The sequence below is a fragment of the Sturnira hondurensis genome, unplaced genomic scaffold, assembly GCF_014824575.4.
Source record: "Sturnira hondurensis isolate 20B ecotype Veracruz unplaced genomic scaffold, ASM1482457v3 Scaffold0009733, whole genome shotgun sequence".
Taxonomy (NCBI): Eukaryota; Metazoa; Chordata; class Mammalia; order Chiroptera; family Phyllostomidae; genus Sturnira; species Sturnira hondurensis.
Genome location: NW_028082364.1, coordinates 7803230 through 7829133, shown reverse-complemented (window position 1 = coordinate 7829133; position 25904 = coordinate 7803230). Strand labels below are relative to the sequence as shown.

The following is a 25904-nucleotide window of genomic DNA, read 5'->3' as shown; positions in this document are numbered from 1 at the left end:
GCGACCCAGGTCCCCATGGCCACCGACTGCCTCCAGCAGTGCCGTGGCACCCGGGCTTCCCTGGCCGCACTTTCTCTTCCCCAAGGGCTTTCCTGCTTCCTGACTCTGAAGGGCAGACTGCTCGCCCAGCGGCGTCACTCACAGAAATGAAAACCTGAGCCGCATTCCTGGCTCGTCACAGAAACAACCCCCCTGATGATGGATGCGGACCCTCTGGGCACAGCCTGGTGAACAGCAGTCTGAGGCTCACAGCATGGGCCCGGGGCAGGGGGGCTGCTGTCCAGGGGCCGGGCAAGGACCAGGGTACCAGGCCACCCTGCCCACCACTCCCTCCCCCAAATCCCTGAGGCGCTGGACCGAGAACTATACCAGATGTGTGCTGCAGGGATTTGTCCAAAAGTCTGCCAACTCGGAGGCCAGGGATAACCCCACAGGCAACAATGTCTTCACGGGCGCCCGTGCGGCCAAGGGCAGGGCCGTGTGGAGAGCAAGACAGAGAGGTTGACCTAATTCTGGATTAAAACCCCCTCGTCCCCACAGCCACCCAGCCAGGTGCACAGCCTATCTTCGCACGGCTACACGCCACGGCAAGGCAGTGCCTCCGGCAGTTCCCGTCAAGTTCAAGTCCCACGGAAGCACCACCGGCCCAGGAGGCTGCCACCTCCTAGACCACCCAGCAGCCCCAGCAGCCGCGCCGAGGGCCTCGACCCAGGCAGCACCGAGACTCAGTGACGCAGCTGGAAAAACGTGACCACAAACCGAGTTTCACGTGGGTGGGTCGTGTTGGTGGTTCCTTTGTCCTTTTGGTTCCAAAAAAAGAAGAAAAAACATAGCAGGCTCTCAGGTATATAAAACTGGTAATATTAGATAAAAATACAAACTTCACCTTTACAAAACAAAAAACAACACACACACATTTGTCGAGTACACGTAACGCGTTAACATCTTACCAAAAATAAAGAATTTGGGCTGGGTCTGCACACCACGCAGCAGCAGGGGCCACCGCACAGCCACGCTGCAGCTCCGGGGACAGAAGACAGGCTGGCATTCGATTGGGTCACGCAGAGTTCTCTCGAAGTGGCTTCGATTAAAAAGCAAACCAAGACGGGGCCAAGGGGAAACACGGAAAGCCAGAAACATTTAGGAAATGATGCATAGGTGGGTATATCATGTTTATTTTAATACATCTCATTCAATTGAAATCCCGTCTCACTGCCTGCCTGTCACAGCAGCCTGGTGCCATCGGCGTCGATGTCATCCGAGAGATAATTTAAAAATTAAAAAAAAAAAAAAACCAAAAGCTAGGCAAAGAGTAAAAAGGAAAGCTTAATAATCACTTTATGGTGTAAAAAAAAACCCACTTAAGGCTCTCAGGAAGGTTCCGTATAGACTGAAACACTACAGCAAGAGATGCGGTTTCCGAAGTCCCGTGGCGTTTCCGAGACACTCCGGCTCCCCCCGTGCGCCCCCTCGGAGCCGGGGCGCCGGTCAGTCTTCCAGAAAGAGCAGGCCCGTCCGTGTCCTTGGCAAAAGCACCTGTGACCGCCCCGGACAGAAATCCATCCGCTGCGGCGTCTGTCGCTCCCACCCCACGGGCGCGCCTCCATCCCCGCGGCTGTTTAGGTATTTTTGTGAGTCGGTTCTGTCTGCCGTGTTCTGTGGTTCTGAGCGCGCTCGCTCTCTTCCCGACAAGGAAGCTTCTCACGGCCTCCCGAGTGCTACAATACTTGCTTTGATGTCACATTAAACAAACGTACACTGTCTCTTTGTTCTCCAGAGTGCGCGTGGAGACAGTTTTTCACGGAGGAGAACAAAGACTGCGCACTGGCGATGAGCACCGTACATAGTAGGTCAGGAATGTGACGCGCCATGTACATCCGTATCCCGGGGAAGCGCTGCTGGCTTATCCTCACCTCACATCTGCAGGGAGAGGGAGACAGACGGACCCTGAGGGCGGGAACGGAGGCCCCTGGCCCAGGGGAGCGCCAAGCCCACTCCACGGAGCGCACACACCACACGGCGTGTGTCTGTGCGTGTGTCTACTTCAACTAGGAGTCGAAGTTTCGGTCAATGTCTCAGACCCCGTGGGGCTCGTCGCCACGCCTGTGCTGTCCTGACCAGGGCCCAGGGCTGCAGGGCCTCACGACGGGACGAGACCGCAGAGCAAGCCCGTCCTCCCGCCGCACGGACAGAAACCGTGGCCCAGAAAGGCCCTTCTGTCTGTCTCCTCACCGCCCTCCTTCTCCCAGCCTCAGGCTGGATGCCCTGACAGCCATGCTGGACCATGAAACAAGCCCAAGGATGGACACCATTGGCCAGGACTCTCTGCAACCAGGCAGATGGACACTGAGCTGGAGCTGAGAGACCCACCCCGTCACCCGCCCACTGGCCATTCGGACACTGGTACCGCCCACACGCCCAGGGCTTGCATGCCAGCAGAGGAGAGACCGCTGCCTCTTGCTTCAGAGTCTCAGTCATCAGGCAGCCGGTGCAGGTCAGAGCCCACTCGCGTGGATGGCACCCCTGCACCGCACCCTCGGGCCACCCACGTGGGCCCCAGAGATGCCCCACAAGTGCACCCAACCCCGGGCCTCCGGAGCTCCCGGCCCGGCAGCGCCCTGCCCTCATGCTGCCAGCCACAGCCCGGCTCTCCAACACCTGTCTCCGAGTTCTCGCCACTGTTTGTTTTGGATGCCGCAGGCTCCCGCGTGCCCAGAGGCATGAATAAGCTCCTCCAGAGCCAGACAGGCCAAGCCCAAGGACCCAGGAAGGCCTGCGGCCGCCTCCCCCGACGCTGCTGGGGTTGTCCAGAGTCCTTTCTCTCCGGGGAAACAGCGTGGCTAACAGATCGTGCTTCCCAGGCCCCCGTGCAGCTGAGGGCTGGCCGAGCAGATCAAAGCAGAAGTCACTGGGGTGGGCTTCTCTGAGAGGGTGGTTTCACCCTTCTTCCCCCCCCCCCATTCTTTCTTTCAGCCTGAGTGTGGGTGTAATTTCTGGAGTGTGAGCAGCCACTCTAGGCCATGAGGCACCTCTACAGACAGATAGCACCAGCCTAAGTACGAAAGTCCCTGACACCTGTCTGTCTGTCTGTCTGTGAGTCATGAAACTTCTACTGGTGTCACTGGCCCTGGGTGCATACAAAGCATTTCCGTACAGCCTCTATTCAGCCTCTGACAGCCCTGAACCGAAATCTCTATAAGCCTCAGTATTTTCATCTGTCAAAGAGGGTGGGCGGCCTGCCCGAGCCGACCCCACCGCTGCCCAGAACACCCCAATCACTCCACTCACGGGATGCCCCTGCCCCCCCAATCAACGAAAAGACCAAAGCCAGAGCAGGGCCTCCGGGGCAGAAGGGCCGCGGACCAGGCTTCTGCAAGGCAGGGTGCGGAGGAGTTAGGAACAGGAGCAAAGGACCCACAGCCCAGCCAGACACCAGAAGCCCGCAGAGCAATCAAGGCCAATCACGGCCGTGTCCTCGCCGGGTCATTCGCCCTGTGATCCGTCATAGCGCACCCCCCGAGGGTCCAGAGGCCGCTCCTACCTGGTTGGCTGGTTAGGTGGGTTTTAACCTTTTTCTTTTCCGCTTTTTACCTGACTCCCTACGCCTTCCTGTTAACAGAAGGGCAGGGAGGGTGAACGGGCCTAAGAGAGGGCTGGCAGGTGGGCCCCGAGCAGCACACCTGAGCTGCTTGTCTTGCTGCAAGAGAACTAACTCCATTAGCACAGACACCTCCTGGTCCCCTCGGGCCGGCCCTGGCACCGCACTGCTTCGGGGCAGTGGGTCGCAGGGGGAGGCCCAGACCCCCACTGGCAACGCTGTGGCCAGAGGGCCAGCAGCCGCCTTTCCACCCTGGGGGAGGGGGCGGAGACTGGACACGCAACCGCCGCCTCTCGTCACTCCAGCCTGAACCTCCTGCGAGAGCTGCCCAGCTCGGTCCACCGCCCCAGCAGAACCGGCCCCAGAGGGTCCTCGGGGCACGCTGGCCAGTCAGCCGACGGACCTGAGGACAGCCCCAGACCCCTCCGCCCGCCATGCCCACATCCCCACACGCCCGGAACCAGGCCGAGAACCCCCGGGGGCTGCTGACCTGCCTCCTCCTCTCGGTAGTCCAGGTTCGGGCCGGTCGGCATGCACGTGCATTCCAGGTGCTCCTCCAGCCGCACCTGCACTTCTTTTAACTTTGGCTTCTTCCTGACGTACTCCACCTTGGCCACCTGCCCGAGACGACAGACCCGGCCAGCTGTGAGCGCCGCGCCCCGCAGGCCAGGAGGGAGCCAACCCTGACCTCCTCCTCCCAGCGGGAGGCCAGAGTGTGGGGTACAAAACGGCATTTGTGCTCTGGCCCCATTTCACCTGGAAATCACCCCCACCTTCCTGTGGGAGCCCTAAAGAATATGCTTCAAGGTGGGAGCCCTTGGAGGTGGGAGGAGGCAGGAGGGAATGTGTTTGGTCCTGGGTTTAGGGGCCTCTGGGGTGTTGGGCATCGCTGTCCAGGCGTCTTTACTTATTCCAGGGGCAGGGCCGCGACCTGGGTGTCAACTCTCTCCTGCCCACAGGCTGGAAACAGGCTGTCGGGGTCTGGGGGAGACAGGCTCCTGCCCACGATGACCCCTCCTCTGCCAGGTGCTGGGCCAGGCTACCCCATGGCCTCAGTCCCAGGCGTAAAGCCTTCTTGTGGCCACCAGGCCACAGGTCTCCTTGCACGTGGAGGAAATGCGGGCAGAGACCGGGGCTGTCCCAAGACTTGGTGAGGTGGTGCCTTTTCAATCAGGGCAAAGCCACCGCAGGCCTCCCCCTCCCTGACCAGTCCCCCAACAGGGTGCTTCAGGAAGAAATGGCCCCAAGGCCCAAGCTCAGGGGCAGCTGGAAGCCTAATCCCCATAGACCCCAAGGGGCCAGCCTACTTGTCCTAAGAAACCCCTCCTGGTGAGTGTGCACACATGTGCACATGTCCAGTCATAGTGCCTCGGCCTCACACGCGTGGCACACACACGGCTCCGCAGACTGAAAGTGCTGCCAGTGTGCACTCTGGGGCAGCCGGCCTCCCGCACTCTGCCCCCCGCCCTATTGATAGATGAGGAACCTGTGAGAGGCATCAGAGGCCAGCTATCCCAGCCACCCCGTGCCACCCCACACAGGAGCCACCCAGCCACCCCCTGCCGCCCCACACTCTGGTCCCCAGCAGGAGCCACCACCGCCTCTCTGCGGCCCCTGGCCCCCACCCACGGCAGACACGCCCTCTGTGCACGGCAGAGCCAGGTGCACAGCAGACGCGCCCTCTGTGCCCATCTGGGCCCGGGGACCGGCCCTCAGGGTACCCACTCCATCACCTCCCTGCTCACTTGAGGAAACAGGTGGAAAAGGAGCAGAGCCCACAGGTTCCACCGATCGTGAGGGGGCAGGGGTCTCTGCCCGAGCTGGCAGGGGGCCCAGGACAAAAGATCCCGACCCGGGAGAGTTGGGGAGAGAGGAAGAGGATGACGGACCCTCCCCAGAATCCTGCAGAGGCCTGGCATCCAGAAGCCAGAGGAGAAGGCCCAGCCACGGGCCAGCTGGCCCCAAGGCCCGTCAGGCCCAGCCCTGGCCACTCAGCCACGTTAACTAACGGTCAACCCTCCATGCCAAGGCTGCTGGGACACCTCGTCAGGTCCCAGGGCCTCAGCCGGTTCCCTCTGTGGATGCTGGGACTGGCTCACAGAGACCCCCGGACTCCCAGGCAGAGGGAACCCCACGACGCGAGGGATGGACGCCCCAGATGCACCTCCTTGCCCGGTCCCCTTGGCAAGACACAAGCGAGCCACTCAGTCTGGGAACCCCCTTCCCCTTCAAATGGCCCATTTTTATCAAAAAAACAAACAGATTTACAATGCACCTGCTTCTGGGTCTGTGAGGATTCCAGGACGTCCCACACCTCTGTCTAGGCAGGAAATGGCTGCATTTCCGCGCCCTGCCCCCCATCCCAGAGAACATGCTATGAATATGAACCACTCAGAAGCATCCTCCACACTAGCCAGGTCCATAGAACGGGACCCCATTCCCAAAGCCTCGGCCCCCAGACCCACACTGCAGCCCAAGTGGGGTCCCCATGTCCCTCCCTCCCCACTTCGTTTGCGTCTGGGCTGCACCTCATAAAACAGACGTTCCAACTCCCCACTGCCGAGGGTGCCTGTGTCATCAACCATGGGCACGTCCACCGAGAACCCAGTCACCCTCTCCAGATAGGGACATCAAGCACAGGAGGCCTGAGCCCCGGCCACCCGCCAGTGCAGCGGCGGGGCTGCCCCAGCAGGACGCTCCAACCCGGAGTCCATGCAGAGCGCCGACCTCGACGATGAGCAGCAGGGCTAGCTGAGCTCCCGGCTCAAATACGTCCACTTCCCAGATGAGGACACTGAGGCAACCGAGAAGGCTGCTTCTTTCACTGGGCAGAGGCCTGGTCCTGGAAACAGCAGAGGCCCTCAGCTGGCCCTGAGCCACGGATGTCATAAACTGAGGAAGTCCATCCCCTCGGGGGTGACCCGATGGCTCCAGGGCCCACTGCTCCAGACTCAGCATTCCCTGTGTGTCCCCCACCCCAGGGGCCCACAGCCCCCTACCACTGAAGCTGACCACAGGGCCTTGCAGATGGCCTCCCCTGGTTTAACAGAGGAATTCGGGGGAGCCCTCCTGCCCCTACCCGGCTAGAGGCCAACAAGACCCAAGAACAGTGACCCCAGGCTCCTGGGCCTGAGGCCTGACGGGCAGGGCCCCTGGAGGCCATGTCCAACATCCCACAGCCCAAGGTGTTGCCCTCCCTGACCGCTGGGCTCTCCCCACACAAGCACAGAGCATTCCCACGGTGAGGAGGGGGCTGGAGGCCCTTGCTTGAGACCCTCAGCCTAGAGCATCCCTCTCAGGCCCTACACCAGACCCCTTATAGCCATGGGGTCCCCAGTGTCCCTTAACTCCACCCGCAGGCTGCGGAGGCCTGTCTTGGGCCCCTGGGAGGGAGCTGTGGACCTGCCTTCCAGAAGTCCGGCAAAGCAGAGCCGGGTCCTGGCTTTCGGAGACCTGGGGCAGCCCAAGTTCACCCACGGACGGGCCTCACCCGCGACCACAGGTGGCCTGTGCACAAAATGGAAGCCCGTGGCTCCTCACACAGGAGACGGCGCTTATAGTGGCTCCTTCACCCTGACCCCACAGTGGGCCACCTGCACAGGGCTGGTGGGCCTAAGCTGCTGGGGATACCACTGAGTCATGGCCACCACCATCATGGCCACCACCATCCTAACCCCAACCCTTGGGCCTGGGAGACAGGCTTAGAGGCTGTCAGCCTGGGGAGGCCAGTAAGTGAACAGACAGCAAGCCCGGCTCAGGGACCCCGACCCCCAGGACCCCAGCCTGCCTCTGAGGGCAGCCACACCCTGGCTATGCCCCCAGATGCTCCCACCAAGCTGCCGAGGGGGGAGATGGGCTTGTCCCACACCTACGAGTTCGTGGAAATGTGGAGATGGGGCAGGGTCACCACTGGCCCCAGCACACCCAGACGCCCGGGCCGGGGGGCCGCTGGGCAGCCTGCAGCCAAGCGCATGCTGGACCGTTCGCCCTCTTGGGCCTCAACAGGGAGACCACGCCCAGCCTGCATTTGCCTCCTTTTATAAGAGGCTCCTGTGAGTCGAAAAGCCAGAAAACCCAGAACACCGAGAGCTGCCGTCCACGGGCAGGACTTCCACGAGCACCCACCACCCAGGCGCTCGCGCCTGCTCTGCCTCAGCCCCAAAGGGAGCGGGCATGGCTGGTCTCCTGGCCAGGCCGGCTGGCCCCCACAATGGGCCTCCTGTTCCCACTGACCCTTCGTCCTCTCTCTGCCAGAACCCCGGGGTAGGGGCCGGATGTTTTCCTGACAACACTCTGGCGGGTGGGCAGACGAGAGGAGGAAGGGGCCAAACCCAAGCAGGGTAGGGGGCAGGCGTGGACCCAGGCCACCTGGGCTCCAGATGCCGGAGGGAGCCCCTCTGTCCCTCCTTGGACTGACCATGACCCCATCTGGGCAGATGAAGGCCTTCCCCATCTGAGGAAGCCCTGGCCCAGCTCTGCCCCCTGACCAGACCTCGGGAGGAGCTGCATCCTTCCCGGAAGGGGCCCACCCCCCACCATGCAGCTGGGACCACACCACCACCTACTCCGAGACCAGCAGAGGCAGATCACTTCCCACCCAGGACCAGACACCCCCTGGTCCTCCCAACACGAGAAGCAAGAGTGGGAACAGAGGGTATCCCTGGAGGCTGGAGCCCATTTCATCCCAGCACCCCCATACCTCCAAACCTCCATCCCAGAGGCCTTAAGGCCCATATGTGGGTCCAGGTCAGCTACAGCACCCACCTGCCAGTGCCCCGAGAAAAAGACCTCCAGTGCCCACATTCCTGGGGCTAATAAGCCCCCCAACTATCCCAAGCAAGGACAGGGCCCCAAGAGGACGGAGCTGGCCGTCAAGTGGAGACGCTGAACGCGGGGCCAGTTCGGGAAGCCCAGGGCTTGCCCCTCGGTGTCCTCTTTTAACAAAGGAAGAGTGGAGGCGGAGTGGGGTTGAGGCTGCCCCAGGGCCGGACAGGGGTGCCGTCGCTGGTGTCTGCAGGCCCAAGTCCAGCTGCTTGGGAGGGGAGCCAGTGCCCCAGCCAGCACCTCACGTGTCGGTGGTGCCCAGACCTCGGGGCGATAGACCGTGGAATGTGCTCGCTCAGCTCCCAGACACAGCAGGGACCTTACCCCAAGGTCAAATCAAGTCCCAGTCACGGGTCTAAAGGACCTTCTCCCGTGACCATGCCCTGGCTGCCGTGTGGTCCCTCACTGAGAAAGTCTCCCTGCACCTCCCGCAGAGGCTGGGGTGGACATCGAGGGGCTGGGCTGGTGGCGGCGCTGAGGGTGGAGATAATTCGTAGTTGAGGAATAAGTTCAAATGCCCCTGACATCTGCAACCCACCCCCCACCCCCCCCGTGCAGATGGCTCCCCTGCCAGTCAGGCTCTGTGGGGGGCAGGGGGGAGCATGTACTGACCCACACCCCACGGTCCTAGCCCACCCAGAGCCTAGAAGGGGAGCCACTGGCCCCAAGGCCTCAGTCTCACTTCCGAGAAGCCAGGAGACACCCCAGGGCCTCCCTCCAGCCTTGACCCTCTGCAAAGGGCTGTCGGGAACCGACGTCCAGAAACAGAAGGCCCCCCACCAAAAGAGAAGGCCCTTCCCCAGGCTCCCCACAGAGCCTCACAGCCCACACACCCTGCAACTGTGCTTCAGACCCATTTCACAGATGAGACGAGTGAGGCAGAGCGGTGGGGGAGTGGTGGAGACCCAGACCGAGACAGGAGCTTCCAGTCACTGGGCCAAAAGCCAGCCCCATCTGGCCGCCAGGAACGACCCAAAGAAGCAGAATGTTCCCCAAAGACTTTGGTGAGAAGAGCAAGGAACTCCTAGGTTACTTCCTGGGTCACCCCCACCCTGCCCTAGAGGTCACCGATGGCCTGAGGAAGAGGAAGATGCAGGGTCCAGGTGGGCACAGGTGGTGAATGGGGAGGGCAGGGGGCCCCAGCCACCAATCCATCCTGAAATAAGGGGCGGGGCCCAGGGAAGGACCCTCCCAGAAAAACCCCCCACCTGCACACAGGTCCCAGTGAAAGGGGGTTGCCTGCAATGCCCTCAGGGGCACCGCCTTCCTGTCTCTGGTGCTCTGGGGAGAGGCTTTTCGGGCAATGCAGGCTGAAAAGACCCTGACCCCACCTGCCAAGCACCACAGCCACCACCAAGATGCCTGTGAGAACAGTGTCTTTCAACGCTGTGGGCAGCGGAGAGGAACCCCAATCTCCCTGCCCCGCCAGCACTCGCCCCGCCCACCGCCTCACGCCCCGCCCACATTCCCCGCTGGCCCCACCCCTCCCTAGCTCTGCTCTGGGAGCGGGCTCACCTTGACGCTCCGGTGGTGTACTCGGGATGGCTGACACTTGACGCTGCTGGTGTTGCAGCAGCCGGTACAGCGTTTCACCTCCACGCACGGGGGCCAGATCAGAAAGTTGGCAGAGGTGGGATCCACCTGGCTACGAGGTATCTCATAAATGACTGTCCTGGTCTTGCAGACAGCAGGGACAGCTTCCTCTACAGAGAAACAGCCTTAGTGAATGTGGAGGCCATTCCTGCCCCCTGCTCCCTTCTCCAATGCGACTGTGTGTCAGGCAGCCTCAGGTCCCTCCCGCCCCCCACAGGATGCCACCAAGTTGTCCCAGGAAGAGCAGAACCTCATGACCCAGGAGGGGGACCCCGGGGAAAGGATGCAGCCAGGCAAGGGGACCGCGTGACACTGGGGACCGCATAACACCGGGGCCAACAGAAGGGAGGCCCATGTACCCATGGGGGTAGGAAGCATGTATCTGGGGACAGAATGGAGACAACTGACTGGCAGGTGGGGCCGGCAGAGGTGGGGCTGAGCGGGCAAACTGAGGCCACGAGCCCGAGACAGCCGGGCAAACAAAGAGGACACAGCCCTGCGTAGGACTGCGTCCCCAGGGCCAGGCCCACTCCGGGCAGGGGCAAACCCACACCAGATCAGGTCCCCGGCTCCAGGGCCTATGCCCAGGGGACCTGGGCCACCCCTCCACGGTCACTGCAGCAGTGCCAACAGCCACAGGGGGCCTGGGGGAGGGGGGTCACAGAGGACAAGCCAGGCCCAGACTCCCCAGCCCCCGAAGCCTGAGACCTGCTCCTGAAAGGGGGCCTCGTGCAATGTTGAGGTCCCCCACAGGCTGCCAGGGCCCCTTCAAGGAGGAGCCAGCTCTTCTCTGCTGGGACCCTCAGCACATCCAACCCGAAGCCTTCAATTCCTTAAGGACACCAGGGCAGGATCCACGATGGGGAGTCCACCCCGGACCCTGGGACACAGCCTCCAGGCCCAGCTGGGCACCGTGTATCCGGCTGCCTGGGGACTGACCAACCAGGATGCCCCACTGCTCCGAATGTACCCGGGGGGCCTAGCCAGCAGGCTCTGGGACCTCCACCGCAGCTGCTGTCCCAGCAACGCTGAGGGCTCCTGGGACCCCAGAGCCAGAGCTGGGAGGACCCTCCCCTGGGTGTGGAGGGCCCACCACTGCCCACACACTACCCCCCAGTTGCTCTTAAGACGAGGCCTGGGGCGGGTCATCAGCCCGCGAACACAAGAGGAGCCGGAGACACAGCTCAAGGACCAAACACTCTGCCTTCGCCCCAGTGCCAGGGAGGGAGTCAGCTGGCACAGCCCCTCTGGTCCAAGGTGGGAGGACACCTCCCAAGAGCCCCAGAAGACCCAGTGGAGACCCTGCCACCCCCCAGGGACAGGCCACCAAACCGAGAAGGCTGGGTGCTGGTGGCTGGGCTGTCCCACTGAGGGAAGGGGCTCCCCTGCCCAGCACCAGCCAGGTACAGGGGCCTACAGGGCCTGACCAGGTGGGCCAGGGGGTGGAGCCAGGGAGGGGCCTTGGGCCCAGCCCCACACTGTGTAGAGGTTGCTCCCTCCCCCAGCGGAGCACCATAGGACTTGTAGAGAGTTCGCCCAGCGGGGAGCACCTGTCCTTCCCACACGGCTGAAGGAAGGGACCAGTACCGACACAAGGTAAGTTGGCAGGGGAGGACCCACGCACCTGCCCGCCTCCCCAGCTTCTCGGAGGAAACCAAAGCCACTCGCCCAGGGTCACAGTCAGGGCTCCCAGGCCGCATCCACGGGAAGCGAGAGCTGGATGGGCCACACTCCCAACTCTGACCCCAGAGCATGAAGGGGCAGAGCCCCTCAGCGCCCCTCAGCGCCCCACCAGCTGGCAGACCTGGGCTGCTCTGCCAGAGAGACAAGAGCCGACACCCCCCAACCCTTCTGAGGTGGAGCCCTAGGAGCTGAGTCCAACAGGGAGGGGCCTCGGGGAGCAGCCTGCCGGCCTCTGCAGGGCTGCACCCGGTCTGTGGCTCGAAGCACCCAGCACTCCACACGGCGAACTGGAAATGAAAACACCACAGCTCCCAGCGGGGCCTCCTGGAGAGCAGGCCCCAACAAGACCGGCACTTAAGGAATTTATGTCGGCTCCCTCTCCAGGGGCTCTCGCAGGGCCGGGCCGGCTGGGGCAGGGAGACACCCCTGCGGGAGGGAGGAGCCCCTGAGCAGGCTGGGCCTTTGTCTGCAGGAGGGAGAGAAGGCTGCCTGAGCTCACCGATGCTTCTCTTCCTCCGAACGGGTGCGGGTCGCCTCTCGGGTGCGTGCTTGGTGGCGTGGCCCCCGTGGGCTCTCAGGCTGCTTTCCAGAGCATCCTCGGCCCCTAAAGGTACAAAGAAACCGTGACCAGCTGGCCCCCAGGGCCTGCCCACTGCCTGTAGCTCAGCCCCACCCTCACTCCCCAAGGCAGAGGGGTCCCCTGGGACACCCTCCATTCCCACACGGGGAGTTTCCAGATGTGCAGGGGGTAAAAGACTTTCCTCCCAGCTGCCAAAAACATCCCAATCTGTACAAGGCTGACATGAACGACCCCGAAGTGTTTCGCCCTAACCCTCACCATACCTCGCAACAAAGCCGCGAGCTGTGCAGGGGCTGCGGGGTCTCCCCCAAGGAAGCCCAGGCCACGGCTGAACCAAGTCAAGCAGGGAAGTCCGAGGCCGGCCCCCCCCAGAGCCAACGGGGCTGAACTGAGGCCCCAGGCGGTGTGTGGCTGTGCCTCCCTCTGCCCCTCACTAAACCAAGCCTGAGGGCGCATCTGAACCTTTGCAGCCAGCCTGCCGGATGCCAGCCCACCCCCCCCATCCCTGAAGCCAGTTCGAAGGGAGGGTGAGACTTTGAGAACACAAGAGGGAAGCGAGGTCCCACTTGGGCTGAGCAAGGACGAGCCTCAGGACTGAGACAGAAGTCTTGGTGACCGACAGACAGAAAGGCCTTGGCCACCAAGCATCTCAGAGCCATGATCGCAGCACAAGCTACCGGGAGAGGGGCCCAGCTGCAGGGCAGCGAGCAGGCCAGAGCCAGCTCATCCAGAGACCCTCCCCACACTCATGCCCCCAGCCTCTGCTCCCCAGAGGGCCCCAGAGGAAGGAGGGGAAAGGTGGGTGGGAGGAGCACACAGCCTGCCACCTGCCATTTGGCCAAACCAGTCCACTGACACACTCCTGGATAAAGAGGGTAACCTGGCTTCAGCGCCCTTGTCCCCAGACCCCGCCGGGAGGTCCTTTCCCACTCCCCCCGCTTCCTCCAGGCCTCCCCAGGAGAGAATCAGGGCAAAGGGTCCGGAGAAGACAGGCACTCCAGCAGCTGCACCAAGACCCCCATCTGCCGCCTCTCCCCACACCAGGGCGACGGGCCCTCCCTAGGCCCCAAGGAAATGCCCACTGGCTCTAAAGGAAAACCACAGACTCGGGGCAACGCCGAGCTGTTTCGGAAGTCGGAGCGGAACCCAACTTTTCCCTTAAAATGACTCAACGTTCCACTGCCAGTTTTTTCGAGGCCCAAAATAAGATCAGAACAGAACTACTCATGCAGTAAGAACGTCCCATCCACCAACTGTTACAAGAAGCACTTTTCACGAGAAAGCGACATTTATGAGTCACGTCCTGGTCCAGGCCATCTTGCTGTCGCCACACCAAAGGGTAGCTGCTCCAATCTCAGCTCTGAGGAAAAATCCAGAGGCATGGACCCCCACTTTCCGCTGTGCTGCCTTCCTCAAGACGGGGTGTCACCCCCCTGCCCCGTGCACACCGTGGGTGCCACAACCTCTCCAGGTCTGAGGAGACCGAGGCCAAGGCCCGAGCCACGGGATGGAATCGTGAGCTGGGGCGGCCCGGGTCCAGGCGCGGCCTGCACTCCCGCCAGGCCTCCTCCCACCCCGTAAACGGAGACGACAATGGAACTCCCAGTGCGTCCACGGCTGAAACCTGAACCGGCTTTGGAGATGAGACAGAGTAGAAACAGCTTCTGGTCAAACAAGCCCACCCTCTGCCCCAGCTCAACATGGGTGGTCAGCACACCAGCCAGACCGTCCCAGCCAGGACGTCGCTTCCCTCATACTGGTGGCGGCAGGTACAGGAGACCAGTCAGTCACCCCACGACTGCTCCATCCAAGTGGCTTCCCCGTGCCTTTTATGCAGAGGTCCACCTGACCGCTGGCCAGGCAGAAAGGCCTCCTGCCATCAGTCCTGGTGAGTGTTCACGGCCCACGATGGGATGTTTATGGGACGTTTATGTATCGGTTACTCAATGACCCGCAGGCCCCGAGCCAGACATCTGGGAGAACAAAGCTCCCGTGGCCAGCGGCCGCCGCGCTGGAGGGTTTGTTCTCAGCACACTGGACAAACAGGCTCCGGACTCCACAGCCCGTGGAAAACCACGCCCCTCTCACTCGGGCGGCACACACTCCCGGGCAGCGGGAACCCAGCCACAGGGCAGGATCTTCAAGCTCAGGGAGCTGCTTCTCACCGAGGAAATGGGACTGCAGTCCAGGACCCCGCCTGCCAATCACAAAGCTCCACCCACACGAGGGAGGCGCCACAGTGTTTGAAAAGCCTCTTTTCTGCTTCTGCTTCCTGGGCTTCGGCCTCCCACTGGGGTCCACCTGCAAGGACCCCTCTGGACTTCCAAAGGCAACCGTGGGTTGCTCAGCACCCAGCCTTTCCTCGCTGATCCAGGACAGGCCAACCTTCATTCCAGGAAGTGGGGGGACAGTCCAGGGCCTGGAGGGCAGCTAGACACCCCACAGCGGCCACCCCACAGCAACCCGCTGGGTTCAGCTCCCCGCCTCCGGCGGGGGCTGGGGTTAGGGGGAAGAGCCTCCCCCCAGAAAAGCTCTAGAGGCAACAACAGGTGCAACTCCCTGGCTCAGGCCAGAGACTCGGCCTCCTCCCATTTTCAGCTTCCACATCTGTGAGGGCAGCAGCGGTGGGAGCCAGGGCAAATACTTCGTGTAAGTGTCACAAAGCATCCCCTGGGGGCGAAAGCTGGTGAGCCAGGAAGGCCTTCCCGGGCCCTTCCCCACAGTCTCCCAGGCACCCGACCCCAACACCTCTGACAGGGAGACACCGCGGGTGACCTGTGCTCTCACCCCCTGGGGCTCCCTGGGGCGGGAGGGAGGGAGGTGAGCTCCCAGGGCTGTTTACCAGGGGCAATTCGAAACCAGCTGAGAAGTGGCTGGTGCGACCTGAGTTGTCCCCTCACCTCCCAAGGAAACCCTGGGCCCAGAAGCCCCCAGGCCAACACTATCCCTGCAGCTCCTGAGCAACTGGAAACTGTTGATGGTGGGGGTGGGGGCGGGGGGGAGGCTGCTGCAGAGACCAGAATAAGAATGGTCCCAGCAGAGAGCTGATGGCCCAATTCCCCGCTGGCTCCCAGAGCCTTCCTGCTGGGGGGGTCCACACTTCAGAGGCCTCACTACTGCGGACCCATCCCCGGGAGGTCATCTCCCCTCACCCCCAAATCCACAGGGGCCTGCAGAACGCAGGCCAGCGCTTTCCTGGCTCCCCCAACCAACGCCTCCCCCCCCCCAGGGCTGCACATGAAGGGGCAAAGGAAAACCCCGCCCACTGCCGGCTCCCAGTGAAACTCGACCCCGGCCCGATAAGGATCAGCCAAAGGATTTCCTGGGTCGAGAAACCACAGACACTGTGGCCGCGGCCTCCTTGGAAGATGGTCTTGGCATGGAATGAAAACAGCGCTGGCCTCCCCACCACCACAATTAGGTACACATTCCCAAGTGGCCAGGCCTTGTGATTTCCCTTGGTTCCCCCACCCCCATGCCTTTGGCAGGGTAGTTTGCAGTGAGAAATCTTTTGGCTGACTGTCCACCCCTGCCACCTTCCACGGACAAGTTCATTTTGGCCCCTCTTTTCACGGGTCAATAGTAAGGTTTCTGATGGGGTGTTTCCCCGCGCAACGCCGACATCCGAGTTCCCACCTACAAACACCTGGGTCAGAGCTCACGTGCTCCTCCTGGAAGGGGCTCTCTCCCGTCCACACCCAGCATGCCCCCTCACCAGCCGCCCTGGGTCCCCACCACCTCTGCCCACCCAGGTGCCGACTAACTCTGCGGCAGGCACTCCAGGGCTTCCACACTCAGCTTCACAAATAAACTTGTCTAAAGTGGCTGCGCTCCAGGGGCTGAGGGTGAGCCCCGAAATAGTCCCCACACAGCAGATGTGTCCGAGGTGCGCCTTTTAACTAGCTCGTGAAAACAGAGAAGAGCCGCCTGCAGCAACCAGAAAGGGGCAAGTTCCCGCGGACGCAAAGGCACCGACGGGGAGGGGGGCGCGCGCGCCCCTCCTGCGAACCCGCCCACCTCCAGGGCTCCGCGCCCAGGGTCTGGCACAGCTCCCGCCCCTCCCCCGGCTGGAGGGCAGGCCTCAGGCGGGCGCACCTGGCCGGGGCACCGGCGCCCTCTATGCGGCTGAACTTTCTGTGACATGCGAGGCATATTCCTTAAACGCAAAAACAATCTCGGGGCTAGCAAGCAGCCCTGGCCGCCGCCGAGAGAGAAAGTGGTGATTGGAAGAGAAACTCCTGACTCATCCGCCTGGGCTTTTATGGCCCGGGATTGGATTCTGACCTTTCGGTGCGCTCCTGCGAGAGCCCGGCCCCAACGCAGGAGGGGCGCGGAGCGCACTCCCCGCCCGCCCCCTGCCCACCCCGCGCGCGAGGGAAGGGGCGCGATTTACCTACGGAGTCTATCTCCAGGAGTCGCTGGAGGTCCCGGATGCTATGGATCTGACTGTGCGCCAGTCTTTCAATTACCTCGCGGGGGATCTCGGCTTCCTGCAAGCAGAACCACACGGTCAGCGCCCGCGACCCAGGCCCCGCCGGCTCGCGCCTCCCTCCCCGCCTCTCGAAGTGCGTGGACCCCACCAGAGGAGGCCCCCAGCGGTTTAGGCACCTAGCACGCGAGGCTCCCCCAACCCGACCCCCACCCGGGCTACGGAGCCAGAGGCTGGCAGGGCGGCAGAGTGAGACCCCAAATTGTGTCCCCATCCACGAGAAAAAAGAAGCCCGCCCCACCTTTAAATCTTCCGACAAAAGCCCCGCCGCCTGGGGTGTCCGCTACCGGGGGCGGCGAAGGGGCCGGGGAGTTTCTGATTTACTAGTAAAATCAACATGCAGAAAGATCAAGTTGAAATGCGTCACGGGTCGGCAACGAAAGTCACCGCAGCCCTAACACTTTAATCTAGCCAGGGGCTTGAGTTTCACACCCCGGAACCCCGGGCGAACCTGCGGGGAGAGGGTCTCTCCGTCTCACAAACAGGCGCGCGCGCGCACACACACACTCACACCCACAGGCGCCCCACCCCGCTCCGGCCCAGCCGCGGCCCTAGCGCCGAAGGGACGCCCCGAATCCAGCCCGCGGCTGCAGGGAATGCGAGGGTTAAATGTCTACCTCTCGCAGCTCCCGGGTCCCTGCCCGGGCAACCCCCTCCACTCGCCACCCCCCCCCCAGTCCCTCTCGATTTTTAAAGGTAGTCGGAGGTCGCTTAGGGGTCTCCGACTCTAAGTTCCCGCGACGGGGAGTGTAGAAAGCCATTCATCACAGCGAGCTCCCGGGGATTCGGGATTTGAGATGGGGGGCGAGGGGGAGGGGGACGGGGCGGTGGAAGGGCCCGGGCGCCTGCCCGGCCCCTGCTGGTCTCGCTCAGCCACCTGTAAGCAGGCCCCAGGCGGGCGGGACTGCGCCGGCCCAGCAGCTCAGCCAGGTTTGGGGACCCGGTATCCAAAGCTGCGGCTCCGCGCTGCCCACCCCGGCTGCCAGGGGCCCCTACCTGTTTATCCACCGCTCTTCCGCTCCCCGGGCTCCACCGGCTCACACACACCCCCTTCCGCGCTCCCCGCCCCCGGTACTGCATTGCCGGCCCCGCCCGGGTTCACTCCCCGGAGAGAGCCGGCGCCCCCCGAAGTTTCTCCCCACTCGTGCACCCCGCCACCACTCCGTCCCTGCTCGGCAGACCGACGCAACACGCTGGAAACTCACCAGACACACTTAGGCATGGCAGAAAATAGAACCCAGTCGGGAAAATTTAAAAATCGACCATCCTAACAGAAATCAAAACGGGCTCTGCAGAGCCTGAGCCCTGGGCGCCCCGGCCCTCGCGGGGCCGCCGGGGGCCGCAGGGGGCGTGCGCCCGGGCAGCCGGAGAGGGGACAGGGCGCGGGGATGGCACCCACCTCGGCGAGGGCATGGGCGAGATATCCGCAGCCGAGAAGCAGTAGGCAAGCCCAGGTCCTCATCGCGTCCCGAGGCGCTGGCGGCTCGGCGAGGAGGCGAGGCCGCGGGGCGGGCACTCCAGCCGGGCTCCTGTGCTGGCGAAATTCAGTACCATCCCTCAGGGAGCGCGGCCCGGAGGAGGGTGGCGCGGAGAGCGGCGAGCCGGTGGAGCGCGCCCGGCGCGAGCAACGAGTGCAGAGAGGAGGAGCAGGGAGTGCGCGCCCGCCGCACCCGTCGCGCCGGGAGCCTCCTGGGCCGCCGGGTAGGGGGTGGGGACGGAAGGGGAGGAGGGCGGGGGCTGGGCCTCTTCCTTGGTGGGTTCCCGGTGCTGGCCGCCGCCGCGCTCGCTCCCCGGCGCAGGCTTTAGGAGCGACCTGGCCGGCAGTTCAGCACGTTTGCGGGCGTGAGCCCCGAGAGGGAGCCTGGAGCGAGGCTGGAGCCGCCGCCGCACCACCACCACCACCAACCATCACCTGTCTGGACGCCCGGCCAGGCCCCGGCCTCGGGCTCGCGCTCTCCCTGCAGGCTGCGAGCGGCCCCGCGCGCCCACCGCCGGCCCCGCGCTCGCCTCCGGCCTTTTCTCGCAGCCGCCGCCGCCGCCAGGCCGGGCACGGCGCGGCCCAGCACGGCGCGGCCCGGCGGCCTGCGTGCGCCCTCCGCGGCGCGCCCTCGCTCCGCCCTCCGCCGGCCAGAGCCAGGCAGCACCCGCGGCCGCGCCGACTGGCAGCCGCCGCCGCCCGTAGCCTCGCCACGCGGGCCTGCGGGCGGGCGCAGGGCCGGGCCGGCGCCGCCGCGCCGCGGGCAGGGGAACAGGCGCGGGCAGGCCCAGCTCGCCGGAGTTGTGCGGGCTCCTCAGCACGCGCGTGTGGAGCCGGCCGGCGGCGGGGAGGGGGTTATAGCGCCGCCGCTGTGCCCCTCCCCCGCCCCCTCCCTATCGCCTCCCCCGGATTCCGGGCCCGGGACCCGCACCTCGGAAGCGCGCGGGGGCCGCACGGGCCGGGCAGGGCCCGGCCGCTGCCGCGAGCACACACACGCGATCACGCGGGCAGTGAAATCCATCCACGCCTCACGCCCGGCTCCGAGCACAGCCGCCCCGCCGGGGCTCCGCGCGCCCCTCCCTCGAGCTTGCCCACCCTCCAGTGCCAGCCAGCTGCAGTCCTGCGGCACCGGACGGGCAGGGGAGGGGCCGCCGCAGAAGCCGACTCGCCTCTCGGGCCCCAGCGGCAGCAGAGGGCAGCGCCCAGAGCGGCGACGCCAAAAAGGGCAAAAGCAGGCCGGCCCCCGCCCCCCGCCGCGGCTCTCGGGCCTCTTTCCGCGGTCGGGATCCAGTGCCCCAGCCTCCCCCCGCTCCATAAAAGGAGGGGGAGTGAGGCTCTGGTGAGTGGTGGGGCGGGCTGAACGGCGCTTCTGGGGCACTCACCTGGCGGCTGCCACGCGCCCCCGCCCACGGTACGATGCCTGGGGCGCCTGGACGAGGAACCTCCACCCCACATTCCGAGATAGGAGAGCGCCCGGGGGCCACAGGGGGCTGCAGGGGGCCGCCTCCCCGCCCTAGGACCCTGCGTCCCCCGCGTGCTCACTCCGTCGGGAAAAGACGGGTTTCGGCCTGAGCCAGTTCCTCGATGGGGTGGAAGGGAACGAAAAGAAAGGAGCCGCTGGTGGGGAACCCCCGGAGTGAGAGCCTCAAGCTCCGGGACCCGTGGGGCGCTCAGAGCGCCATCTCCCGCCAAGGCGCGACTCAGGGCTGGATGCGGAGGCAGGACCAGAGGCGAGCCGGAGGCCTGTGCGTGGCTGGACGGCTCCCCGCCACGAAAGGGCGGGTACCCCGCGTCTGGGTGGATTCCGCCCGCCTACACCAAGTGTGATAAGACCCCAGCGTCGGGCCCTGTGGCCCTCCGGTGTTTGTCCCTGCAGTGAGTGGACGAGTTCCTGGGACCAGAGCTACGGTAGTAATGGGTGAAGCGACCCCAAAGCTAGAAGGCCGAGGCCCCGGAGGCTAGAAAACGAACCCCACCGCCCTCCGCCGTGGTAGGATGAGGCAGAAAGTTCCGCCCCCCAGCCCTTCAACCCAGGGGCACCCGCCAGACAAAGGCAGTGGAGGCGCACGCCCCGCCGGCCCTTTCATCCTGGGCTGAGCGCCCTTGGCATTTCGAAGGCAGCCCCCATAGGAGCTTCAGGGCGCTCGCCTGTCCCCAGGTACCTGGGGGTGGGGAGTTCCTGCGATTCCCAGAGGACCTCGGTCTGCATGCCCCTTGCACAGCCCTCCACCACCTGCCATCTCCCGAAGTGGCGGCGACCCGAAGGCCCTTGGGGGTCAGGAGGGAGCCACTCCTTGAATGTCCAGGTGGAACCTTCTGTTGCTTCGGAGGGGGACCGCTGGAAGCTTCTGGAAGGCTGCCAGACACACACCGCCAGGACTACGGCTGGAGGGGGGTGGGGGGGAGCTGTGGCCTGCACCTGGGAGAGTGACTGCACCGTCTGGTTGAGCGTCGGATTCCTCGTGGGCAAGGAGGGCCCAGGGGCATTTCTTTGGGGTTGAAGGACTCGGTTGGGTCGCCTGTGTGGAAACAGGAGGAGCTGTCGCTCTGTTTCCGACGGTCCCGCCGGCCTCTGCAACAGATGGCCCAGCTCCTGGGGGTCCCGCCGCCTTTAAGCAGCCTGGCACTTCAGGGGCGCCCAGTTCCAGTGTGGGGCCTGCGGGGAGGTCTGGGGACACAGTAGGGGGCGCCAGGAGGAGGGGCGAGGCTGGTGCACCCCACCCCCGCCCGCACTGGAGAGCTGCGGGGTGAGCGCGGACCTCCCTTCCTCTAATCGCGGGCCGCTATTAAAAATAAAACCACGCCGCGTCGTCATAGCGACCACGACAACAGCGGCTGCGCGAGGGTGGCAAAAACTCATGCAGCCGCGCGACAGCCGCCCTGGGGGGACTCCGGGCGCCAGGGCGGTGGTAGCACCGAGGCCACCCTGCGGTGGGACAGGGACCCCTGGCGCAGCCCACCCCGCCCTGCTGCGTCCTCAGAAGAGACCCGCAGAGGCTGTTAACGAGATCGGGCAATGGAGACCATTAGACTAACTGTACCAACAGGTCCCCTACTTGGGTGAGAACCAACCACTCCTTCGGGAGGCGCTCGCCCGACCCTGGGGCCTCCGAAACACCCCGCCCACTCAGGCTCCCACGCCCTCACTTCGGCCCCGGGAGGCGGGGCTGCGGACTTGGCGGCAGCGGGACTCTCAGCCCAGCGGGGCCCTTCCCTGCGGCCTGGGGCCTGGCCCTGGCCCTCGGGGGCACCGCACCTGCCCGGGCCGCCGGGCGTTCCCGGCTGCTCAGGCGTGGTCACGTGCTGCCTCCTGCCCGGAATCCAGCTTCCCTTCCAGCGCTATTAGGTTCACACGGATCGCTGCAAACATTTGATAATGAGGCTAAATATACTGCAGGCCCAGGAGGCTCTGGCGTGGCTGTGGGCCCTGTGGGCGGGGACCCAGGCGCCCGAGGGCTCCTGGGTTTCCTCCAGCAGGAAACCCCTGGCCGCAGGCAGGCGGCAGGGGAGGCCAGATGCAGGGCCCCTGGCTGCAGAAGGGGCCGCAGGGGCATCTCCAGGGGGGGGAGATGCTGGTGGGAGGTGAAGGTGCGCCAGGCCTCTGGGGAGGTCCAGTCGCCTGAGGGAGCTGATGCTTCTGGGTGTCCCCGCCTTGCCCTAGGTGCCCGTGGGCCAATAATTAAGGTGAGTGAGTTGCTCCAAATAAGTGGAGAGAGGGGCCACCACGCAACTGAGGTGACTGGCTGAGCATCCGCTCCTGGTTCTCAAGGAGGGACCCAGTCCACTCCTTGGAGCTACACAGAGCTGGAGGGAGGCAGTGTGGTGAGCTGCTGGAGTTTGCCCTGAAACCCATTTCAGAGAAGGTCCCAGAACTGATGTGAGATGCCATCCCAGGCGGGCGGAGGCTCCTGTGCCCGAGACAGGCTCTGAGGCACTGAGGGCCACTTGGGTGGCATCTGTCCTGCAGCTCACAGGTAGGAGCACAAAGGGTGGTGTGGCCACAGGCAGGAGCCCTGGAGCCCTGGAGCCATGCCCACCTGACCCCAGTCCCAGGGTGCCAGGACCTGGGAAGGGCCACACCCAGGCCTGGCTGCCCTCTGCCCCTCAATTTTGTTGGTGTGTTTTTCCACAGACCGCCTGAGTCTTGGTTTTCTCATCTGGAAAATGGGGGGCCAATAACCCTGCACGCATGGCTGCCTGCCCCTCAGCAATGCACACGCTCGTGTGCACAGGCTTTTACACACGTGCACAGGGGCAGCGCTTTTGTGGCCCTGGGCAGGGCACAGCGGCCCTGCTGCTGGCACCTGGGTCGTACAGGTCCCGGCCAGCAGGGCCTCCAAACCCAGGCCTGTGCTGGCGCCCAGCAGTTTCAGGACAATTTGTACTGATGAACTGACACAACCTCCTCTACCTCCGGGCCAGGCTTTCCGGGCTCAGGGCAGTTAGCCCAGGAGCAGCCTCAGCGCGTGGGCTCTGCTCCCTGGAGATCAAACGTGTTGGGTGGGTGTTAATTAAGTCATCATCTCCGGGCGCCCCAGGCCCCCAACTAGGGATCAGGCCGCCCAGAAAGGAGAAGCCCGCCAGCAGGCAGGGAGGCCTTCTCAGAGTCTGTAACTCCCCAGCAAGTACTTTTCGTTTGTTTTCCAAAGACACAAATGGAAATCGAATTTAAAATAGCCCACAATCGATCCAAACATTTTGTGAATGATGACCTACGTCACAGGTTACTTGGCAGCTTCAAGAAACTAAGGCTAGACCTGGACAGCCCCCAGCTGGGGCCTCCAGCGGCAGAATTTAAGATGGAGCTTCTGTGGATTAGGCCTCAGCATGCACATAAAGTGCATGACATTTCTCATCGGTAATTTTTATAGTAATCACATGTTGAAATAACTGTTTTAAAGGTTTTGTTTATTTGTTTTTAGAGAGAGGGGAAGGGAAAGAGAGAGGGAAACATTGGTGTGTGGTTGCCTCTTGTGCGCCCCCTACGGGGGACCTGGGCCACAACCCAGGCATGTGCCCTGACTGGGAATCGAACCTGTGACCCTTTGATTCACAGGCTGGCGCTCAATCCACTGAGGCACACCAGCCAGGGCTGCAATGATAACATTTTTTAAAGTATTCTCTTAAATAAACAGTGTGATTGCAATTAATTTAACTTGTTTGTTTTTCCTTCGTTTAATGTGGCTACTAGAAAACTTAACCTGCCCCGGGGCTCACATGATGTTTTGGGCGCCATTGGAGACACCCCGAGTTCAGGGCTGCTCAGTGGGACCCCCGGGAGCAAGTGGGGGGTGGGGGTGGGCAGAGCTGCCCCCCCAGAGAGGCAGCCAAGTCCTGCAGACCAGCAGGGCCAGGGGTTAGTCCCAGCAGCCCCCAGCCTCAGGGCTGGGTGACCAGAGCCGTGTGGCAGCTTGGAGCCTCAGTGTCCCCTGGGCTACCAGCTGGCACAGAAGGCAGTTTTCCAGGTAAGGATGCCATGCCTGCTGCACCAGCCCCATCTGGGCCCAGCGTCTTCTAGGTTTGAGCTCAGCGGGTCTGGGTTCCGGTGCAGGGCTGCGGGCCATTTCTCTTCACCAGCCCAGGTCGGTGCTGTGTCTGTGCAATTCATTGATGAAACCCAGTCGCTGCTCCTGAGACAGGTACGTACCGGCAGCAGGGGCCACGACTGGCCCCACAGTTCCTGGTGCTGCCCCCACTGCCCTGGCCTGGGAGCTGGGAGGGAGGTGTTCCCCACGTCCTTGTTGAGGGCCCTGGGGTAGGACCCCCGCTGCAGCCCCTGCCTGTCAAGAAGAGATGCTCACTTCGCCCTCCCAGTCCACAGACAAGGGCTCCTGCTCACTGTGACCAAGGCCCCACACAAAGTGGCCCCAGGAAACAGAAGGTGGCAGTTCTGTCACCGCCAGGCTCCAGAGTGAGCAGCTTCAGGCTCTGGAGTGATTAGCTTCAGGTGCAGCTGGATCCAGATGCAGCCCAGGCCCAGCCTGGTGGCTCAGTTGATCAGAGCTCACCTGATATGCCAAGGTTGCAGATTTGAGCCCCTGTCAGGACACATGCAAGACTCAGCCAATGATGCATTAATAAGCAGAACAACAAACTAATGTCTTTCTCTTTCTGTAAAAGTCAATTTAAAAAAAAGACTCAGACCATGTCTGCAGGACCAGCCCTCAGCCTTCATATCCCTGAGTCTCCCCAGGGGAGGCAGCAGCGCCCACCCAACACCCTCCTGGCCCCACATTGTTTAGAGCATCGAAGCTGCACGTCACAGGCCCCAGCTGGGGGAGACCCAGGGCAGGACTTACTGGGTTCCCTCCACTTCGCCCTCCCGGCAGAGGAGACCATGGTGGCCCCTGGCCATCACGGGGAGGGTGTGGGATTTCAGGGCTCACTCTGTCCTGAGTGGCCCTGGCAGGGTCCTGCCTTTCTCGGGGACTGCTGCCTGCCCTTTTGGCCCTGACGGGGCTTGGGCTGCAGGTGGTGAACTTGCAAACCCTCGCCTTCCCGTCCTGTTCTGTCCCATCCAGTCCTGTCTGTGACTGTGGAGCAGCACTCCCACCTGGGGCTGTTTTTCTTGACAGCAGGGAGCAAAGTGCTCAGATAATCTTGTCCTTGTCCTGCTATGACCCTCCCTCAGGACGTCTGGGGGGTGTGGGAGGCCTGCAGCCTCTCCGCAGCCAGGCAGCCCCTCTGTGGGGACAGGACGAGAGTGGCACACGGATCCTTCAGGGTCCCGAGTACCTACTCAGAGTCAGAGGGGCGGGTCCACACGGGCAGGAAGGAGCCCAGGCCCAAGGCCCAGAGGACGGCCCAGGCGTGAGGACGTCTCCACCCCCTGCTCTGGTGCAGACTTTGGCAAGTGCCTCACCTCTCTTGAGCCTCAAAGAGGGTGGGGGACTGACGGACAGACACAGAGCCCCAGCCCACGGGGACACTGGGGTGCGGGGAACATGGTCAGGCAGAGCCTGGGGCGGCTGGAATGCAGGCCAACTGTCACTGTCCTCTCTGGACGGGGGACGGGGGACGGGGGACGGGGTGGTGGCCCAGATGTTCGTGTGCACCCGCGCCTGGCTTCTGTGGTGCTCTGACCTTGAGGGCTCCACCTGCAGCACAGAGCGCCCCCCCACCCTCGCAGTCCCCGAGTGGCCCTCAGGTTGGGGACAGTCCCATGGGGTCCGCCTGGCCCCGTGCCTCCAGCAGCTATTCACCTGCGCAGTGTGAGCTCGGCCCTCGGGGCCCTTGAGGGCAGTCCAGGTGAGCACATGCCCTGCACCTTCAGAAACATGAAGGAAGCCACCGGGTACCAAAGCGCCCAGCGGCGGTCACACTGCGGTGGTTTCTAGGCCGGCTGACCCAAGAGTCTGTGCATTTGTCACATGCAGCAGCATCTGACTCGTCCACCGTAACTCGGCCAAGTCGGCCCAGACCCAGACCCACGCCCAGACCCACTGCACCCTGGCCCCGGGCCCGTCCTCTGACGGCTCAAACCAGTACCCAGGGCCGACCCTGCAGCCAGGAACCCTGGCTGACTCTCCCAACCCCCACCCATGCCCCCAAACCCCACCCTGGCCCCACCCTGGCGCGTCCCCTGCACCAAAAGATGCTGGATGGGCACCCCCAGGGTGGGGAAGCCAGAGCTTGAGTGGGGGCAGGCCCTGCCAGCACC

At 63.7% G+C, this 25904-nt stretch overlaps 1 protein-coding gene across 8 annotated transcripts; it reads right to left on the bottom strand.

The window, feature by feature from the left end:
* Positions 1-845: 845 nt before the first annotated feature.
* Positions 846-19419, bottom strand: PDGFA (platelet derived growth factor subunit A). Of its 8 annotated transcripts, none has more exons than XM_037057985.1 (8): positions 19176-19410; positions 18167-18301; positions 16672-16768; positions 12198-12302; positions 9938-10125; positions 4089-4215; positions 3542-3609; positions 846-1920 (listed from the first exon to the last, which is right to left on the bottom strand). In XM_037057985.1, exons 1-7 carry the CDS (start codon positions 19263-19265, stop codon positions 3554-3556), a joined length of 798 nt encoding a protein of 265 aa, XP_036913880.1. In that variant the 5' UTR covers positions 19266-19410; the 3' UTR covers positions 846-1920; positions 3542-3553. The 8 variants fall into 8 exon arrangements, with proteins under 8 accessions (XP_036913880.1, XP_036913881.1, XP_036913886.1 ...); XM_037057986.1 differs by having other exon boundaries at positions 3542-3614; positions 4094-4215; XM_037057991.1 differs by having other exon boundaries at positions 18167-18296; positions 19176-19263.
* Between the last annotated feature and the right edge of the window lie 6485 nt (positions 19420-25904).